We start from the raw sequence: 19,661 nt of genomic DNA on the forward strand, positions 1-19,661 counted from the left end.
CAGTCCATAGCTGACCTGGAAACTGAGCTGCCAGACTGGGGCATGGCCTTGGGAGGGACAGTGGGCTCCTTGGACAGAGAGCAACCTTTGTAGGTAATTAAATGGAGTCTGGTCCCTTGAGGCTCATTTCTGTTTTTTCTCTGAGTGCTTCAGACTTTTCCAGTACATCAAGAATGATTTTTTGGATTTGCTCTGCCACACATTCTGATGGGTACAGCTGGCTGGAGTAATAGTAAGGGGAGGTGAGGCGGGCAGATTAGAATAGATTTAGGAAAGTAAAGTCAGAGTTTCTGTTTGTTCAAATCATTTTGGTGCTGCTGCCGCCACCACCGCCGTCACTTCCACTACTGCCTACTTTGAAGAATTTGGTGAAGTCAGGCAGAAAGATAATGCCTTTTTAGCTGCCTTCAAGTCACAGCTTCCTGGAAGTGTGTGTGTATGTGTGAGTATTACAAGTGAATGTGTGCCATTATGCAGACAGAGGTATAACATTAAAACCTTTCCTTGTGCTGGAGAGATAGTATAGGGTGTTTGCCTTGCAAGTATTCCACATGGTTCCCTGAAACCCACCAGGAGTAATTTCTGAGCATAAATTCAGGAGTAATCCCTGAATATGCCAGGTGTGACCCCAAAACTGATTTTTCCCCCTTTCTGGGCTGGAGAGATATAGTACAGCAGGCAGAACACTGACCATACATACACGCTGCTTACCACCCAGGTTCAACCCTAAGGACTCCATATGGCTCCCCTGAACCCTACTAGGAGTGATCTTTGAGTGCAGATCCTAAATCCCTGAGTACCACTAGGTGTGGTCACCAAAGCAAAAGCAAAAAGGCTTTTCTTTCTTCAAGTTTTCTCTGCTTTAGTCACACCTTTCTGGAAGCACAGAACTGAACTCTGCTATTATGCTCCCCGTTTGCTCTTTCCCTGCTGAATCACGAGCTCTTTTAGCCATCACCAGCACTCTCAATCAACACCGGGGTTAATGTTTTCAACAGAAACCATTCAAATCAGATAGGAGATTTGTTGCCAGACACTAAGTGAGCTGCTAATTCTGGACCTAGAAAACCTCTGGTTTGTCTGGCCAGGGGATCTTGAAATGTGGAGCTATTGACATCTGGCTCTTTTTGTATGAGGGAGCCAGACAGATTCTGATTTCGATCTGTTCCGCTTGGGCCCTGAAGGCTTCTAAAGAAATCTGTCAGTGGGATAAAGCTTATTTATAATCAGCCAACTTTACCATCTTCCAGAGGCAGGTCGTGTTTTTCAATCAAGATGACTACCCCCACTCCCTACTGATTCCTTGTGCTTTGCCCTCAGATATGAAGGGCAAATTGGAACTGCCTGAACCGCCTCTGTGATAAAGTAAATATTTTTGAAGATAGGGCTGGAGGAAGGGAGTTGTGGAAGGGGGAGAGGAGGCAGAAGTAAGAGTGTCTGCTGAGGAATGGAATGGGGAAGTGGAAATCTAACCAAGGAGGGAGGATCCTAGTGACGAATCCTTTTTCACTGAGAATCTTTGTTTCTGAGCATGCATGTATGTGTGTGGTTATATGAACTTTCTCGGCTGTGGTTGCCTTTTGCTTAGCCAATGGCAAGCTGTGCAAAAGACACTAATATTCCTCTCAGGCATGAAGTCTCTTTTGGGGAGGGCATTATTGGTAGTACTTCAGAGATCTCATGACTCTAAGCTCGGGGATTACTCCTGGTGGTGCTCAGGAGGCTCAGCCATGAGGCCAGGGAATGAACCAGGGTTTATCACATGCAAAGCAAATGCCTTTATCTGTGTGCTATTTCTCACTCAGAATGAAAGTTTTCTTGTTTAATATTTTATTTGGAGTCTAAAGTTTACTCCCAACCTCATGGGATGGTGTTGGTTGTGGTGTACAGTGTGACCGCCTTCATGAATATTAGAGTTTACAGATAGGTCATCCATTTATCTAGTCCCCTGTCTTTAGGCAGATGAAGGTGTTTGTGACAAATCAGTGACAAAGGACTGTTACGTTCCCAAATTATGCAGCAACAGATTCCATACTTTCTGATGACTGCATTTAAAATGTTCAGTTTTTTTGGAGAGGGGCACAGTTTGGACCACTGCCTGTGGTGTTTAGGGCTTACTCCTGGAAGTGCTCTGGGGACCCTATGTGTTATGGGAGATACAACCTGGGTTTGCTGTATGCAATGTAAATAGCTTAACCTCTGTACCATTTCTCTAGCCCTTTTTTTAGTTTAATTTTTTTATTTGGGGGCTATACCTAACTGTGCTCAGAAATTAATCCTGACTTTGTGATCCTCAGGGATCCATGTGAGAGAACCATGTGAGATGCTGGATCAGTCTCAGGCAAGGCAAGAACCTCACAAGCCTTACCATATCCAGATCTCTTGGATCTCTCTTCTTAATATATTTATGTAGTTTGTTTTTGAGCCACACCCAGTGGTACTCAGGGCTTACTCCTGACTCTGCAATCAGGCTCACTATTGGTGGAACTTGGGGGGGGGGGCATATGTGGTGCTAGTGATAGAACCCAGGTTCACCACTTGCATGGCAAGCACTCTGCCAACTATACTGTCCAGTCTCCTCTTTAATTTTTAAATGTTTTAAATAATAAAACATTTTAACTTTTCCTTCTCCTCTTTATTGTTGCATACTTGGTTGTGGTACTTGTGGAGGCGAGATGACTAAACACTATGGTTGTGGTGCTCACACAACCTTTATTCCAGTGCTCAATGGGTATCGCATGTTTTGTTGTCATTTTGGGGATCAAACATAACAGTGCTACCAACATTATGCTCAGTAAGCAGGGCAGTGTTGGGATTTGATCTTTGGACCTTAGACCTGCAAGGTAGATTTTTCTGCTACTGAATTCTTCTTAAGGTAATCCCAGGGGCCCCCTATTGGCTACAGTTTTACCTGAGGGAAGAAATTACAAATCATTTTGTCTTGAGCTTTAGCCCACACCCAGCAATGTTTAGGGACTATTCCTTATTCCTGGTTCTGTACTGAGGAAGAATATATGGTGCCAGGGATTGAACTAGGGTCAACTGCGTACAAAGCTTATCCCTTGTACTATATGACAACAACTCGAGACACATTTCATAATGCATTTTGGTAATAGGGTTCTGCTCACAAACAAGTACAAATTAATTTGCAATTGCCTGTGGCATGGTCCTGGGTCAACCAGATGGCTTGAGAAGTCTATTTAGGCATATTGGATACCCCAAAAAGAAACAGATGTAGTTTTAGTAATGAAAGTGGATGACTTTTTAATTATGGATTTGCCTTACTCATTTAGACTTTTTAAAAAAGAGTGATCTGTAATTTTCAGTGGACACAGTACATTGGATACATAACATGAAAAAATGCTCATCCAGGGGCTAGATAACTCTATATTATTATAAGTGTTTTCAAAGAAACTAGGTAGATCATTGCTCAGCCATGGTGTCATAGAGTAGATTCCTGCCTGGGATGGAAATTGGGCCAGATAGTAACTAAGCTTTTTGCAATTCCAAGAACCTGAAATCCTGTATCTCTTTTGTCTGTCTAGAAGATTCAAATACTCAGAAAAGGAGAGGCTAGATGATTATATTGAAGGGTGAAAATGTACAATGCTTAAGGATTTCCTAACTTATTCTTAGGGTGAGGTGATGTTTAGAAATTTTGAGTGCATATGCTGGTTTCAGCTTTGAGCATATGAACCATTGTTCTAAACCCTGTCAAATTTGTGTAATAATACAGTCACTATCTTGGCCAAAATGTCAGGAGGAACTACCACCCCCTTTTTAGAAATGAAGTCAGTCAACACCCCTTGGAAATATGCCTTTAAGTGAACAAACAGGAACCAGCCCTCAGTTGGACTTGAGGCTATAACCACCGCTCCTGAATCATTTCAGCACTCCCCAGTGTTGCCCACTTTGGGAAACACTGTTGTGGGTTAATGACACTGACAACCCATGAGCTGTCAAGCCACTGAAGAGCTACTATGGTATTCAGTCAAACTTAGCTTCCTGTTAAAGTGCTGTCTTGGCAAAAGGACCAAGTGTGCTGGCTTGTGGAATTAGCTCCTAGCAATATTTTTCTGATTGTGATCAGACTGCTAGTGAAGTCAAGGTCCCTGGACATCTCTTGTGTTGAGAATAACTTTATGACACTTCACAATCAAATAGAGTTTGCTGTTGGATCAGTACTTATGCCTCACAGTATCACAAATTGAGCAGTATCAAAAGTGTTGTCAAATCCTGTGGAACTGACCTTCATCTGTGCTTTTGATGTGTAGAATCATGAGTTGTACAAACTGAAAAAAGCTCTGTAGTACTGCTTAGTAATTGTTTACTTCTAGCCTATCCAGATCCACCTTTCTTATAAAACCTTTATGCTTTCCTTCATGAAAGTTTCCCTAGTAATTTCTTCTCTCAGGATGAAGTGTATATGACATCTCTTTATTTGTTTGGTTTTATGGCCACACCTGGCAGTGTTCAGAGCTTACTCCTAGGAATTGAAGTTGGTTGGCTGCTATTGTTCTATCTCTCTGGCCCCTCAGTGGGGTAACCTCACAGTACTCTAACCTCACACCCAGCAACAGAGTATAAGTGTCCCTCCACTAGTGTCTCAAGGTCCTATATAGCTCACCCTTACCCCATCCATTTGGGTAATTCAGTTCTGTAGGCCTACTCTCAAGAGTGTGTTGTTGTTACTCAGTTGTTATTACTTTATTTTATTTTTGGCTTTTGGGACCATACCCCGTTTTGCTCAGGGTTTACTCTTGTCTCTGCACAGGGATTAGGCCTGGAAGGTTTTGGGGACCACAGGGGATGCCAGGGATTGAACTCAGGACAGGTGGTGTGCAAAGCAAGCATCTTACCTGCTGTACTATCTCTCTGGCCATTCAATTTTTTTGTTTTGTTTTGGGGCCCCACCCTGTGATACCTTGTGGTTCTTGGGGGTTACTCTGCCTCTGTACTCAGGGATCACTTTTGGCAGGCTTGGGAGGGACCTTATGGAATGCTAGAGATCAAGCCCAGTTTATCCCCATGCAAAGCAAGCACCGTACCTGCTGTACTATCTCTTGGATGCCCTAAATTGTTTTTTTACTGTTTTTTATAGCCCACATAGAGACATCATTTCATATCTGTTCCTCTTTTTCTTCACTTTACTCAGCACGATCCTCTCTAGTTCCTCTATATTGCAGCAGATTTCATGGTTTTGTTCTTTTCTTACAGCTGAGTAGTATTCCATTGTGTGCAATACCACAGTTTCTTAAGTTGTCTATTCTTGGGGCTGGAATGGTGGCACAAGCTTGCATGTGCTAGCCTAGGACAGACCGCGGTTCGATCCCCCCAGCGTCCCATATGGTCCCCTAAGCCAGGAGCGATTTCTGAGCACATAGCCAGGAGTAATCCCTGAGTGTCATCAGATATGGCCACAAAACCAAGAAAAAAAGTTGTCTATTCTTGGATACTTATTTTTTTCTCCAAATCTCGGCTATTATAAATAGCTCTGCAATGGGTATAGGAGATACCATTCATATACTGGGTAATTCTTATACGACATTTCTTACATTTCTGAATTCTATAGATATTGTACTGTGAAACCTTTGGATGGCAGGGACTATCTCCTATGTCTATGTAGCCCCCTCTGTGCCTTCCACTGGGCCTTTCATGAAGTTGATAGTTACTGAATGTTGCTGAACCAATGTAATGTAGATGCAGTTACATGTACCTATCTGAATCCATAGACTCATAGAGCAATGGTGAGCTAGGCATTGGAGATTGGCTTGCCCACAGGCATGAGGTTACTTCATTAAGTCTGCTTGTCCCTTGTCCTTTTAGTGTCTATCTATAGGACATTATGTTTTATTTCATCATTACCTTTTGAATATAGACTCTTGAAGACTTTTAGATTACTAAAGCAGTGCATAGTGCCAGATGCTAGACCAGCATATTCTGGAATCTTGCTAATGTTTTTTAATGTGGGGAGGGGGGAAGTAGGGGTAGTGGGGTAACAGCTAATAGTGCTCAGGGGACATGCCTAGTTTTGTACTCAGGCTCCCCTTTTGGCAGTGCCTGGTATAGAATCAAGGTAGGCTTCTTGCAAGGCTAGTACCTTATCTCCTCTATTTTTTCTCCTAGCTCTAGTGTTTTTGTTACTTAGTATATCTAGATTATGTGGAACTCACCATCTCAATGCTTCTAGAAATGAAGGCATTCTTTATAGAAAACGAGTGTTGGGGCATGGCATTCTGGTAGCCTTGAACAGAGAGACACCCATCTATTTGTGTGAACTTAGAAAGTAAATAGTGGGGAACAATAGTACAGTGGGGAGGGTGATTGCCTTGTATGAGGTCAACACAGGTTGGATCTCCCAGTATCCCATGTATTGCCAGTAGTAATTTCATGAGGGTAGAACTAGTAGTAACTCCTAAATACCACCGAGTATACCCTCACAAATTAAAACAAAGTAAGGAGTTTTGTGAGTTAATAAGGGATCGTCACCCCTGGCCACTCCTGGTTTCTGTGCGAGGGTGAGGACAGACTGGAGAAACTTTAAATAATGTGCGACCCCTACTTTGTTAATCTATGGATGAAAGGGGTGTCATGTCCCTGTGGACAGTTAGAAGATTAAGAGTTGATAGCAAGAAGTTAACCAGTTAACCCAAGCCAAACCCTGACATTGCAGAAAGTCAGTGTCTGCAGTGTCAAAGTCCAAATGAGCTTGGAAGGGGAAAAATGTGACTTTGTCATGATCTCTCACCAAGAATTCTCTGGAGAATGGTTTTGTGATAGTTCATTCCTGTGCCTTATGTAGCCTAAGATTCTGTCTGTGGCTCGCCTAAGCAGATGACAGTCTTAGAAAGTTTAGTTACCTCTTTAATATCAATCAATCTATTACAGTGCTTAGCTAGGCTCAACTTCCTATAAAGTGTGCTCTCTGGGGGCTGGAGAGATGGTGCAGTGGCTGAGGTGCTTGCCTTGCATACAGCCAACCTGGGTTCGATTCCTGGCACTGCATATTGTCCCCTGAGTACCATAGGAGTGGCCTCTGAGCACAGTGCCAGCAGGAGGCCTTGAGTACAGCTGGGTGTGCTCCCCCCACACAAATAGTGTGCTCTTTGGAGAAAGATTGGGCTATATCTCCTGAAGAACAAACACTTCCCCTGAACAATTCTGTATGGTTCTGTCATTAAGAATTTATTTGTGTATTTTTACTGTCTGCCACTGTGGTAATGAATTTTTTACTGTCAATCTCCGCTGAATGCATCCCCTATCTTTTGAGAATGAGTCTTAATTGTGGATAGTGATCTTCTATTTTGGGAAAAGTGAACACAAAGAGCAGGGATGTCCTCTGGTCTGCTGACATCAGTTCAGATGTTTATTGAGGGAGAGAAGAGACCTCCTAAATCTTCCTCCTCAGAGATGTCAGAGCTGGTATTGTATCTAAGAACAAAGGAGGCACCTCATGCCTTCTTGCAATTGCAAGAAGCTAGTGAATTCAGGGCAATTAGGGATGTTTTTGGAACAGAGCTCTGAGAAGACAGGAACCTTATAATGATGATTAGATAAGACCAGTTAATGGAAGGCCTCCACAAGCCTGTGGAGTTTGAAGCTTAATACAATAGACAAGAGAAAAAAGTATTTTAAGTCTTTGAGCTTAAAACTATCGTATACTTGGCACTTGTTACATTCAAAAATTGTTATATTTGTTATATGAGATAAATTGAAATTTGCTACCTACTTAACTTGCTTGCCTTGATAGAGATTTTTGATCCTCCTCAGTAAGAGGATGGCTCATTACCTCAGAATTGCAAATGCCCATTTGGTTAATTTTCCTCATTGCTACTGGAACAAAGCAGGGCGCTGCATTCTCACATAGCAGCAAATTTAGAGGTTGATTTAAAATTTATTTTTAGTGTCCAAGGAAATATTTCCCTTTCAGCAGACCCTGAGTGTCATCAGAAGAACCTTGAACTAGTTTTATAGATGGTTCTACATGTTTACGGTATGCCCCAGAGGTAGGTAGTATTAAGAAAACAGACAGTGATTCATAGGAAGGTGGACTTACAGCAAAGGGCTATTTCTGTGGGACCTAGGTCTATAATAGGCCTCTCTAATCCTTGGGTCCTTCTGCTCTTCCAAGCTCATCTCTTTCATAAAACCCCCATTCATGGCAGCTATGGGAATAAATTTAAGCGATGGAAACTACCAGCTTCCCAAAGGAGCTCCTCTCTGACCACTTGCAGTCTCTAGCATCTGATTCACCCTCCTAACACTTGATTATTTTTCAACTATTTCATATGTTAGTTAATGCTTTTCCTATCAAAAATCAACTCCCATTTCTCTTGTTCTTCATTTATTAGACCCATAAGTATGTGTTGGCTGATTTATTGCATTGATAATGAGCAGCAAGAAACAACAGAGCAGAACATTCTTAGGGAGACTTAGAAGCAGAACTCACCAATCCACATAGCTAGTCATTGAAGCACATTCTTGCCATGCAGTCTGGTTTCTTACAAGCTCTACTTAAAATTTTCTTTTATTTGAGTTTTCTCATATGAATTAAAGTCTGCATCATTATCATTGTTTTTCCAGTAAACTAGTGTGCTAAGGGTCTGGGGATGGGATGTGGCATACCAGCTCAGCCTGGCACTGCCAGTAACTACTGAGTAGTCTCACCATGTGGGCCCTATGATATATAGGAGTCCTGCTATCTATCTCAGATATAGAAGCCTGAGTTAAGCCACAAATTTGTGAGGTAGCTGGAGATTAGAGCGGGTATGTCTTTGCCTTGCATGTGCCCAACTCATTTTTGAGATCCTGCACCACATGTGGTCAATGGAACACTACCAAGATCCCCAATCACAGAGCCAGCATAAGCCCTGTGCACCACTAGGAGTGATTCTTGAATACAGTCAAGAGTAAATAAACCCTGAGCACTACTGGGTGTGATCCAAATTTTTTTATAATTGTATTGGGCCAGGAAGATGACTCAAAAGAGCTAGAACTCATCAGGAGGCCTGGGTTCAATCCCGGGCACCACATGGCCCCTGAGCAGTAAACCAGGTGTAACTCCTGGGTGTGGTTACAAAACAAAAACAAAACAAAACAAAACAAAACATGGAAGGATGACTTAATATGCCATGTTTTTTTATAGGGACTTGATTGCATTAGTCAAATTAACCAGGGAGAAAGCATTTTTTTTATTCTCTGGAAAGGGAGAGGATATCTTGATACTTGGAAGAATGGCATATTTGAAAAAAGGACTTACATTTCTGGATCCAGTCTTTCACTTAGACAAATTAGTGATGTTTGAGGATGAGCCTTACTTCTTTTTTCTTTCTTTTTTTAGTTTTGGGGTCACACCCAGCAGGGCTCAGGAGTTATTTCTGCTCCATGCTCAGGAATTATTTCTGGACCTAGGGGACCATATGGAACGCCAGGGATTGAACCCTGGTTGGCCATGTGCAAGGCAAGCACCTTACTCTCTGTACTTGCCCCCTGACTTCTTTTGGGTAGGGGTGGAGATTAGAGATTGAATTCAGGGCCTCACACATACAAGGCGAGTACCCTGCTGTTGAGCTACATTCTCAGCCCATGTTCTTGACTTTTGATACCGATCCTGGAAATTATCACCAAATCTTCACATAGCTTATTCTAGTCACCTTGTTGGAATTCTGGGTCTAGCTTTGATTGGCAGATCTGGGTTAGTTTTGATCCTAGCTATTAAAGACAGACACAGTGAGTTGCTTGCTCTCTAAGTTTCCTCTGACGCAGACTAGAAGGGCCCTCTGGTTCCTCATCTGTCACCCCCAGTCACCCCTACTCACACCCACTCATCCAGTGACAACTGGATGCCAGTCGTCTCATCTCTGGAGAACAGAACAATGGGCCAGTTGTGTACTTATAACATAGAGAGTGGATTGTTTTAGCAGGTGCAGAAGATGGTCTGTGTGGAGATTACAGAGACCTTTATCCTTGATAGCGTAATTCTAATCTAAGTTGTCCTTTGTCTAGTCACAAGCAGGTGTTCGAATGGGACTCAGTAAAGCTTCGGTCCCACTCTGTGCATGAGAGAAACATTCATTTTATATGTATGTGTGGTGACTCTACACTCTCTTTTCCTTGTAATAAAATGCATAGAACTCTTTGGTGGCCTGTCAGATAACTTTTGACTTTTTCTTTCCCTTTTTCCTTCTCACTGGGTATCCTAGACAGTGTGCTATCAGCATCACCTTAGTGCATGGCTGTGGCCTCAATTCTGCCCTGGGTACTTTATAGAGCATTATGTTAGCCTTCTAAGGTCTTTCTACTTAGAGAGCCCACTAGCAGAGCTTTCAGGCTCACCTTCTCTGGTCATGGCACTATGGCTTACATTTGCAGTCTTGGCTTGCCTGGCGAGTGCTTTCAGTTACAGAGCCATCTTCCAGATTCCTAGCTCTAATTTTTCTAGACTTCTTGATTAAAGACCAAACCTAGGGTAGTTTCATTCCTGGAAACATTGCATATTGGTTTTTAAGAGTGATCTTAGAACGGGGCAATGACTAGAAAGCAGGCTCTTTTCTGCTAGTGTAGCAGTTTCACTAGGCATGTTCATGAAACAGAGCTTCACATTTTTCCTTTGTCCTTTGTGGTCCTGATAGTGTAGAGGTGACTTTTATTTCAAAATTCAATTCTTGATTATCAGTACCAGTGTAAAGAGGTATATGAATGGGTCTGTTGTGTGTACAAGTTAATTTGTCTACAGTTAGTGATATGCAGGAACCTTAATTATCCTGAAATCAGTTCAGCAGATCTTTAAGTTCTCCAAATTTCTTATCTATCTTTGACTTTCAGGAGGAGGTAAACTTTTAAAATGCTAGCTAAACCCAAGGATTTTGTTAAAAACAATGAGCTAGTGAGGTCAGAGAGACAACTACAGTGATTAAGTGTTTGCCTTTCATACGACCAACCCCATTTTGGTCTCTGGCACTGGATATGGTCCCCTAAGTACCACCAGGAGCAATTTATTTTTTTCTTTTTTGTTGGCTTATTATATCCTTTCAGCAAAGAACATTTTCTAGTAACTTCCTGAGATATTTTAATTAATTTATTTAACACCGTAGTAAAAAAATTATTCATGATTGAGTTTCTGTCATAGAATGTACACCACCCATCACCGATGCCCTTTTCCCACCACCAATGCCCCAGTTTCCTTCTCACCCACTCACTGCCACCTACCTTACGGACAAGCATTTTACTTCTCTCTCTCTCTCTTCTCTCTCTCTCTCTCTCTCTCTCTCTCTCTCTCTCTCTCTCTCTCTCTCCTTCTCCTCTTTCCCCCTCTATCCCTCTTCCCCTCTGGCTTCTCCAGCTCTCCCTTACTTTTCTTTTTGACACTGTGGTTTGCACTGTTTTAATGTAGGGTTACCATGCATGTCACTTTCAGCACCCAGTTCTCCAGAGTGTTCAGTTCCAACGATCATTGTCATAGTGGACCCTGCTCTACACTAACTGCTCTTCGTGGCAAGCTTCCTACCATGGACTGTTCCTCATCAGGATTAATTTCTTAAGTACAGAGCTAGGAGGAAACCCTGAGCACCATTTTACATAAATCTAAAACAAAATAACAACAAAACAGATCAAGGCTGTAGTACAGCACGTAGGACTCACATGTGACCAAATCTGGGTTTGATCTCAGATAGCAGGTATGGTCTCCTGAACCTTGCCAGGAATGATCCTTGAGTACAGAGCCAGGAGTATGCCCTCATTACTTCTTTCCCCCCAAAATCAGGCAAACAAAAATTTAAAAGAGCCACAAAAATAAATTTTTCATGTTTTTCACTAAACATACTGATCATCATGACAAATTGCTCAAGCTAGTAGTATAGATAGTTTGTACCTCTGTGTGGTTGTGTGTGATTACTCCAAAACTACAATGAGTATATTAACCTGGAGCTAAATATTTTCTCTGAACAGATGTTTAATTCCTGTGCTGGTGAGTTATGCCTTTTCCCTAACTGTCTTGGTTCTTCCTCTGGTCCTTTCTCATCCAATAGACTGTGTCCAAAAGATCTTTGACAGTTAGTGGGGATGTAGCTGAAATAGCAGAGAATGTGCTTTGCATGGTGATGCCCAGCACATTTTCTCTCAGGAGGAGAAAAAATAGGTTAGTTATAATTCTCATCATCAACAAGTAGTATTTGGCAAAAATTTTTGTTCTGGTACTTATATTATGCGCTGAATGATGGAGAACCACGATGATAATGTTAATATCTGACATTTACTTAGCATTCATTGTGTGTCCGGTGCATGTCTAAGAACTATATTTAGGTGCATGCAATTGAGCCACATAACGACTCTATGAATGCTGTTATTCTCGTCATATTACAGATGAGAAACCGAATGAAGTTAACCAAGTATTCCAACTAGGAGTTGCTGGAACCAAAATTCCAACTGAAGCCTGTTTGGGTTCCTGCCCCCAAAAGGCAAACTTCTTGCCATTGTGATGTGCATTTTGGGAAGACGATGTCATTTTATTATTGAAAAACCATTTGGAAACAAGGCTCTGGCCAGGATGACAGCAGGGGTCGAGATGAAAAGATCAACACAGTTAAGGATAAGCCTTTTGGTGGAAGGAAGCAAGATCTCTCCAAATTCTGGATTGTTCAGCTAGCACATGGATAGAAGAGATAGATTCTACCTCAGAGATTTAGGGTGAGACTTGAAAGAGATCATATAAACAGCTCAGGGCAGTAGCTGGAATATGATGAACACTCAATATACAAACTGGTTGTGATGATAACACAGATTTCTCCTAGAGCTGAGAGATGATTTGTACTGAGCTATCCAGAGAGGTCGAGAGATGACTTTTCAGATGAACTGTGTGGAAAGAGGTGGAGTGAATATGATGCTGGAAAGGATGCTAAGGAGATGCTAGCTTATTCCCTTGTTTATTGTTAGCTCTCTTATTAGCTGAGCTAATTCAGGAATGATGTTGTGAAATCAGTCACTAGCACTGAAGCCTATTATTGATCTTGAAGCACATTGGGCACACCCTTTGGGATACTAGCACCCTGATTTATGACTGACTTATCTTGTCTTTTGGGAGGAATGGGAGGGAGTTTGGGCCATACCTGGTGGTGCTTCGGAGGGCCACTCCTGGCTCTGTGCACAAGATTCAACTTTGCTTTGGAAAAAATATGCAGTGTCAGGGATTGATGTAAGGGTCAATGCAAGGCAAACACCCTAACCCCTCTCTATCTCTCTGGCCAACTGTCCTTGCCTATCATAGCAGATAGATGTATGAAAAATCCTAGATATTGCTATAATGAGGAACTAGAGCTTGGAGTAGAGGAGATTCCTGGAGACTGTCTTCGGTATATTATAGATGGCAGATCATTTATTTAGTGCTATGCACAGAAAAAGCATGGTCCATTCCTTAAAGGGCTTTGTGGTGGAGACCAAATATACTGGCAATGATTCAAGGTCAATACAGGGTTAGGTATAACAAAATGTTCACCTGCCTTCTTTCTTCAGATGCCGCTACCTGGCTGTCCAACTGTCTCCTGCCATCCCCGTGTTTGCTGCCATGCTGTTCCTTTTTTCTATGGCTACACTGCTAAGGACCAGCTTCAGTGATCCTGGGGTGATTCCTCGGGCCCTACCAGATGAAGCAGCATTCATAGAAATGGAGATAGGTGAGTCTTAAAATTAACTGGCCAGATACTGTGTAATGGGCAGCTCTGATCACTATATCAGCTGCAAATTAGTAATTGCATATGACCTTTTCCTTTTGCAATCCTGACTGACTTCATGACCACTCTGTGAAATTAATGATATGTGAAGCAAGAATCAAATGTCATGTGCTTCACTCTTCTTCCCTGTATTGTGTTGCATTTCAAGAGGATATTATATCTAAGGTCTGACAACGCTGTTTGCAAGTTGATGGTTTTTAATTTAGGGGGAGGTAATTCACATTTGGTTTTGTTTTGGGGACACACCTGGTGGTGCCCAGAGCTTACTCCCACCTAATGCCTGAGGGACCTAGATTGAGCTGGACCTCCTGCACACAAAGCATGTATTTCAGCTCTTTGATCTAACTCTCTCTTCAGGGCTTACTCCTGGTTCTGTGCTTAAGAATAACTCCAGGAGGGGCCGGAGAGATAGCATGGAGGTTTGGTGTTTGCCTTACATGCAGAAGGACGGTGGTTTGAATCCTGGCATCCCATATGGTCCCCCAAGCCTGCTAGGAGAGATTTCTGAGCGTATAGCCAGGAATAACCCCTGAGCGCTGCTGGTGTGACCCAAAAGCCAAAAACAAAAACAAAAAAAAAAAAACACAACAAAAAGAATAACTCCAGGAGGGGCTGGAGAGCTAGCACAGTGGTAGGGCATTGCCTTGCATGTAGCCCACCCGGGAGGGACCCGGTTTGATTCCGAGTATCCCATATGGGCCCTTAGCCTGCCAGGGGCTACTTCTGAGTGCAGAACCAAGAGTCACCCCTGAGTACCACTGGATGTGACCCCAAAACAGTCAATCAATCAAATTAAAAAAAAGAATCAGGGCCAGAGAGATAGCACAGTAGTAGGGCATTTGCCTTGCACACAGCCAACCCAGGACAAATGATGGTTCAAATACCAGCAGTCCATATGATCCCCTATGCCTGCTAGTAGCTATTTCTGAGTACAGACCCAGGAGTAACCCCTGAGCACCAGCAGTTCTTAGGTGTTACTTCTGATTGTATATACTCCCTATACCTGATAGGTATAGGGAGCCATATGGGATACTGGGGATTGAACTTGGGTCTGCCATGTGCAAGGCACACTCCCTATCCCTGAACTATTGCTCTGACCCCCTCCCACCTAAGTTTTGATGTATATTATAAACTTTCTCTTGTGTACATGGCCATAAGTACACTTGATTTGCTTTTTGTTTTATAATACTATTTATAAAGGTTCCTAATGGACAGAACTTCATCATTCTACCCATCAATAGTGTACCCATTTCCCTCCCCCAGGGACCACAAACCTCTCTCATCCCCTCCAATTCAATTGTGTGGATCAATTCCTCCATTATGTTGCCTTTGGATCTTTGTTACTATCTTACTGTGTATCTTTAAGTCCCACCTATCAGAGAGATCATTTAATGCACATAATTTTGAATTTCATTTCCAGATTGTTAAATTTGAAATACTTTCATGGTCTCCCAACCAAAAATTCCTGCTTTAGGGGAACACACAAAGTGAGGGAGAACAACTATGGCATAAGCACATATTGAGAATGCTAGGATGAGTGAAGAATACTGTTAGAGACTCGCTGTGGCCTAGTACAGGACCCATTCAGACAGTGATAAAGTAGTATACATAAGCGCACGCTATACAGGAAACAATGTGGCTCAACTAATTGAAGTTGAACATCTCAGGCTAAAGTAGGGGATTTTTGCCCTGGGATCTCACAGTGGGAAGGAAGGCTGGGCTTCTGGAACTAGTAGGATTTGGAAACCCACCAGTCCTAAAAGGTATCTTGTGTCAGTTTCTAAGTCAGAGAGAAGAATGGATATCAATCTGTGGATAGCCTTTAGTTCTTTCTTTCCACCACCACCACCACCTCCTTCTCCTCCTCCTCCTCCCTCTACTTCCTTCTTCCTCCTTCTTCCATTTGGGCCACACCCGGTGGTGCGCAGGGGTTATTCCTGACTATGTGTCAGAAATCTCTCTTGACTTGGGGGACCATATGGGATGCCGGGATTCGAACCGATGACCTTCTGCATGAAAGGCTTACCTCCATGCTCTCTCTGCCCCCCCTCACTTCTTAATTATTGAGTATTATTCTTATACTATGTATTTTTATATCCCAGGGGTGAATTTGTTCCTTTCCCTCTGACTCATTTCACTTAGCTTGATATGTTTCATGTCTATTCATGTATATTTGATTTGGACTTTGGGCCACTCCTGGCAGTGCTCAGAGGACCATATAAAATGTTGGGGATTAGACCCAGGTTGACTGTGTGTAAGGCAAGCATCCTACACACTGTACTATCACTCTAGACCTCATGCTTAAAAATATTACCGAGACTTGATTTATAGTACATTCTGTTAACGACAAAGTTTCATGTAAATAACATTCCAGCGCCATACCTACCACCGGGGTCCACTTAATCTTCAGTTCTTTCAGGGAATTTTTTGGCTTGCTTTGATTTTTAGTATAATTATATTTAATTAAAAACATAAACCTGTGGAGAGTCTTATTAGGTATTAGATTACATTTATATATTATTTTTGAGAGAATTTACATTTTTGTTTGTTTATAGACTACATCTGGCTGTGCTCAGGGCACACTCTGGGCTCTGTACTCGGGGATCACTCTTGGTGGCACTCATGGAACCATTAACTGTGCCTGGAATAAAATACGGTACATGCTAGTGCCTTATCTCCTGTCTCTTGGGCCCTGAAAGAACTTGCATTTTAAAATTATTTTCATCTGATCTAAGAAAATAGTCTCTCTCTGTATTTTCAGATGAAATTTTATACCCTTTATTAAAAGCATTATTGGTTTTTGCCTAGTGCCTGTACTTTTTATATTGAATTTAATCTTTATATTATGTGCATGCTATTTTCTTTTATGTTTTTGAGTCATACATGCTTGGGGACTACCCCAAGTTTAGTGCCTGGGGTCACTGGCAGAGGTACCCAGAGGACCATGTTATATCAGGGGTCAGATCTATGGCTTATGCATGCAAAACATGTGTTCTGGTCCTTTGAACATCTCTGTGGCCCATATGCACGCTATTTTCAATGAGATATTGTCTCCCATTTCTATTTGATTTCTTGGGTCTGGGGGTGTGGCTCAGTGAATATATATGAATATATATGAATATATATATGAATATATAATATAATATATAATATTTTAAAGTATATACATTTCTCACATATATGAGGCCCCGATTTCAGTCTTCATCATCACAGAGAAAATTATCTTTAGTGAAGCAAGGTAGGTTTTTTTTCTTTTGGGCTATGCCTGGCATTGCTCAGGGGTTACTCCTGGCTCTGCACTCAAGAATTACTTCTGGCAGTGCTCAATGCCAAGGATTAAACTCAAGTCAACCACATGCAAAGAAGCACTGGACCCATGTACTATCTCTTTGGCCCCAAGGTAGTTTTTACAGAATGAAATTTTCTTTGAAAGATGTTAGAAGAAAGAGGGGAAATATGTGTTCAAGAGAGAACACAGGCTTCTCCAGAGTAGGTAAAGCAAATAAACATAGAACTATGTGATAAAATAAATATTTCAGGGAGTCACAGCCTTGAAGAACAAGCTACAAAGATAAAAAAGAACTTTCTCTCCAGGTTTATTGAGATATAATTGACATAGACATTTGTAAATTTTATATATTCATCCTGTTGATTTGATACTTCTTGAGTACCTTAAACATGTTGACATGATAATCTTGGGGTGCTTTGACAGTATTGAGGCTTTGATATCTCTTTTGTTTAGCCATATTTCCTCTAACTTTCTAATTCTGATCTTTAATCCATTTTCAAATAAATTTTGTAACCTTTGGTTTTTTTTTTTTTTTTTTTTGGTTTTTGGGTCACACCCGTTTGACGCTCAGGGTTTACTCCTGGCTATGCGCTCAGAAATCACCCCTGGCTTGGGGGGACCATAAGGGACGCCGGGGAATCGAACCACTGTCAGTCCTATGCTAGCGCTTGCAAGGCAGACACCTTACCTCTAGCGCCACCTTCCCGGCCCCTTCTTTTTTCTTTTTTTAAATATATGGAACGCTTCACGAATTTGCATGTCATCCTTGCACAGGGGCCATGCTAATCTTCTCAGTATCGTTCCAATTTTAGTATATGTGCTGCCGAAACAAGCACAACCTTTGGTTTTCTAATGAACTTCTCTTATTTTTTTTATGATGAAGCACACCTAGCTATACCTTACTGTGCTCAGAGCTGACTCCTGACTCTGTACTCAGGGATCATACCGGGCAGTGATCAGGGGTACCAGGGGTACCATATGGGTGCAAGGGATTTAGCCCAAGACAGCCATATGCAAGAAAAGTGCCTTGCCCACTGTACTATTGCTCTGCTACCTCTATTGGGCTTCTTCCTGAAACATTTCAATCTGCTTTAGTTGAGCTAATAGGGCATGGGTTTGGGTACATCTGAACTGATCTTCTTAGGAATATGCTGAGGGTGGAATTGGTGGCTAGATATTGCCATAGTTGTGGTTTATAGTTGTGGTTTAGGGCAGACATGGTAGAGTTGGGATAGGTAGGAACATGGCAGGGTGAGAGAACTGGTAAATGTCGTCTTTCCTCTATCTGGGTTATTCATGTATCATTATCTTCCCATCTTGTCTACAGCAATTGCAGTCAAGATGGTCCCCTAACTTGTCTTTTACATCTCACTGCAGGTTGTTAGCAAGGTGTGCCATTATGGGGGCCTGGCCCAGCCATAGGATATATTGTGACCTCTACATTTAGCATGCTTCTCTATGGAGGAGTGCATTCCTGAGTTCATATGTATATTTATGTTTGCAAGTTTCAGTCAACTTATGTCACCTCAGCTCTGCTATGGGTGGGGCTTGGGAAGGGGTGGAGACCATGCATGTGACTGCCTTGGTCCATATAGGGAAGAACAGCCCTAAACTGTGTCTCCTGGATGCCCTCATGTAAAGCACATGCAAAGGAATATGAAAAGTGGCATGCTGGCACTTAGGAAGCTGTTCTACAGGAAATCTTACCCCATCCTTGAAAAACTTGTGACATAGTGTTGTTGTTTGATTTCACAGCAACCAACCTACTCCACTAAAAAAGAAAAGGAAAGAAAAAGTCCCATATGGCAGATATTTTTAAAATCCAAGTGAATTGAAAAAATACTGTTTTTAGCACTAGGCTGCACAGCGAGGATACAAGGAGAAAAGCTCTTTCATATGCTGGGGATGGGCGTGCAAATTGATGCAATCTGTTTGGGAAGCAACTTAGCAATAAGTAATTTGAATTCTAATGGCTCATACCCTTTGCCCTGATGATTCCACTTATCTTAGGGTTTCACTAAAGGAAATTATCAGAGTTACACAAATGACTGTAGATGGATTTTTAGTATTTTTTTCTTTCTTTCTTTTTTTAAATATGGATGTAGGGCCAGGAATATGGTCCATTGGTAGAGCACATGCTTCAGATATTTGAGGCCCTGGGTTTGATCTCTGACACTGCAAAAAAGTCGCCTGCCTGTTATAATGTCAGCAACTTCATATATGACTGCTCAGACTTCAACATGCTTTCTTTCTGTTTTAGTTATAAATTGGTTTTAATACATAAATATCTTTTTGAGGAGGGAAAGCTAGGATTAGAATTGGGGTGGTGATCAAGAAAAAATTTAAGCTTTATAATATTTTAAGTGTTTTTATGCAGCATCAATTAAATAGTAAAAAGATAGATAAATGCTTGACAATATAGAATGGTTAAAATTACAGTATATGGGGCCCGGAGAGATAGCACAGTGGTGTTTGCCTTGCAAGCAGCCGATCCAGGACCAAAGGTGGTTGGTTCGAATCCCGGCATCCCATATGGTCCCCGTGCCTGCCAGGAGTTATTTCTGAGCAGACAGCCAGGAGTAACCCCTGAGCACCACCAGGTGTGGCCTAAAAAAAAATTACAGTATATGCATATGATAAGCTATTAT

At 41.9% G+C, this 19,661-nt stretch overlaps 2 protein-coding genes and 1 non-coding gene across 3 annotated transcripts in view; 2 read left to right on the forward strand and 1 right to left on the reverse strand.

The window, feature by feature from the left end:
• APLN (apelin) overlaps positions 1-19,661 on the forward strand; it is a 552,821-nt gene that overhangs the window by 265,322 nt on the left and 267,838 nt on the right. The window lies entirely within an intron of this gene.
• ZDHHC9 (zinc finger DHHC-type palmitoyltransferase 9) overlaps positions 1-19,661 on the forward strand; it is a 55,742-nt gene that overhangs the window by 3,601 nt on the left and 32,480 nt on the right. The window contains exon 3 of the mRNA XM_049766682.1: positions 13,507-13,667. Within this exon, the coding sequence (XP_049622639.1) occupies positions 13,507-13,667 (161 nt within the window). The remainder of the gene's footprint in view (positions 1-13,506; positions 13,668-19,661) is intronic.
• Positions 17,743-17,849, reverse strand: LOC126000174 (U6 spliceosomal RNA). Its single transcript, XR_007492536.1, has one exon. It is a non-coding gene; the product is annotated as a U6 spliceosomal RNA (small nuclear RNA).

Source organism: Suncus etruscus, chromosome X, assembly GCF_024139225.1.
Source record: "Suncus etruscus isolate mSunEtr1 chromosome X, mSunEtr1.pri.cur, whole genome shotgun sequence".
Taxonomy (NCBI): Eukaryota; Metazoa; Chordata; class Mammalia; order Eulipotyphla; family Soricidae; genus Suncus; species Suncus etruscus.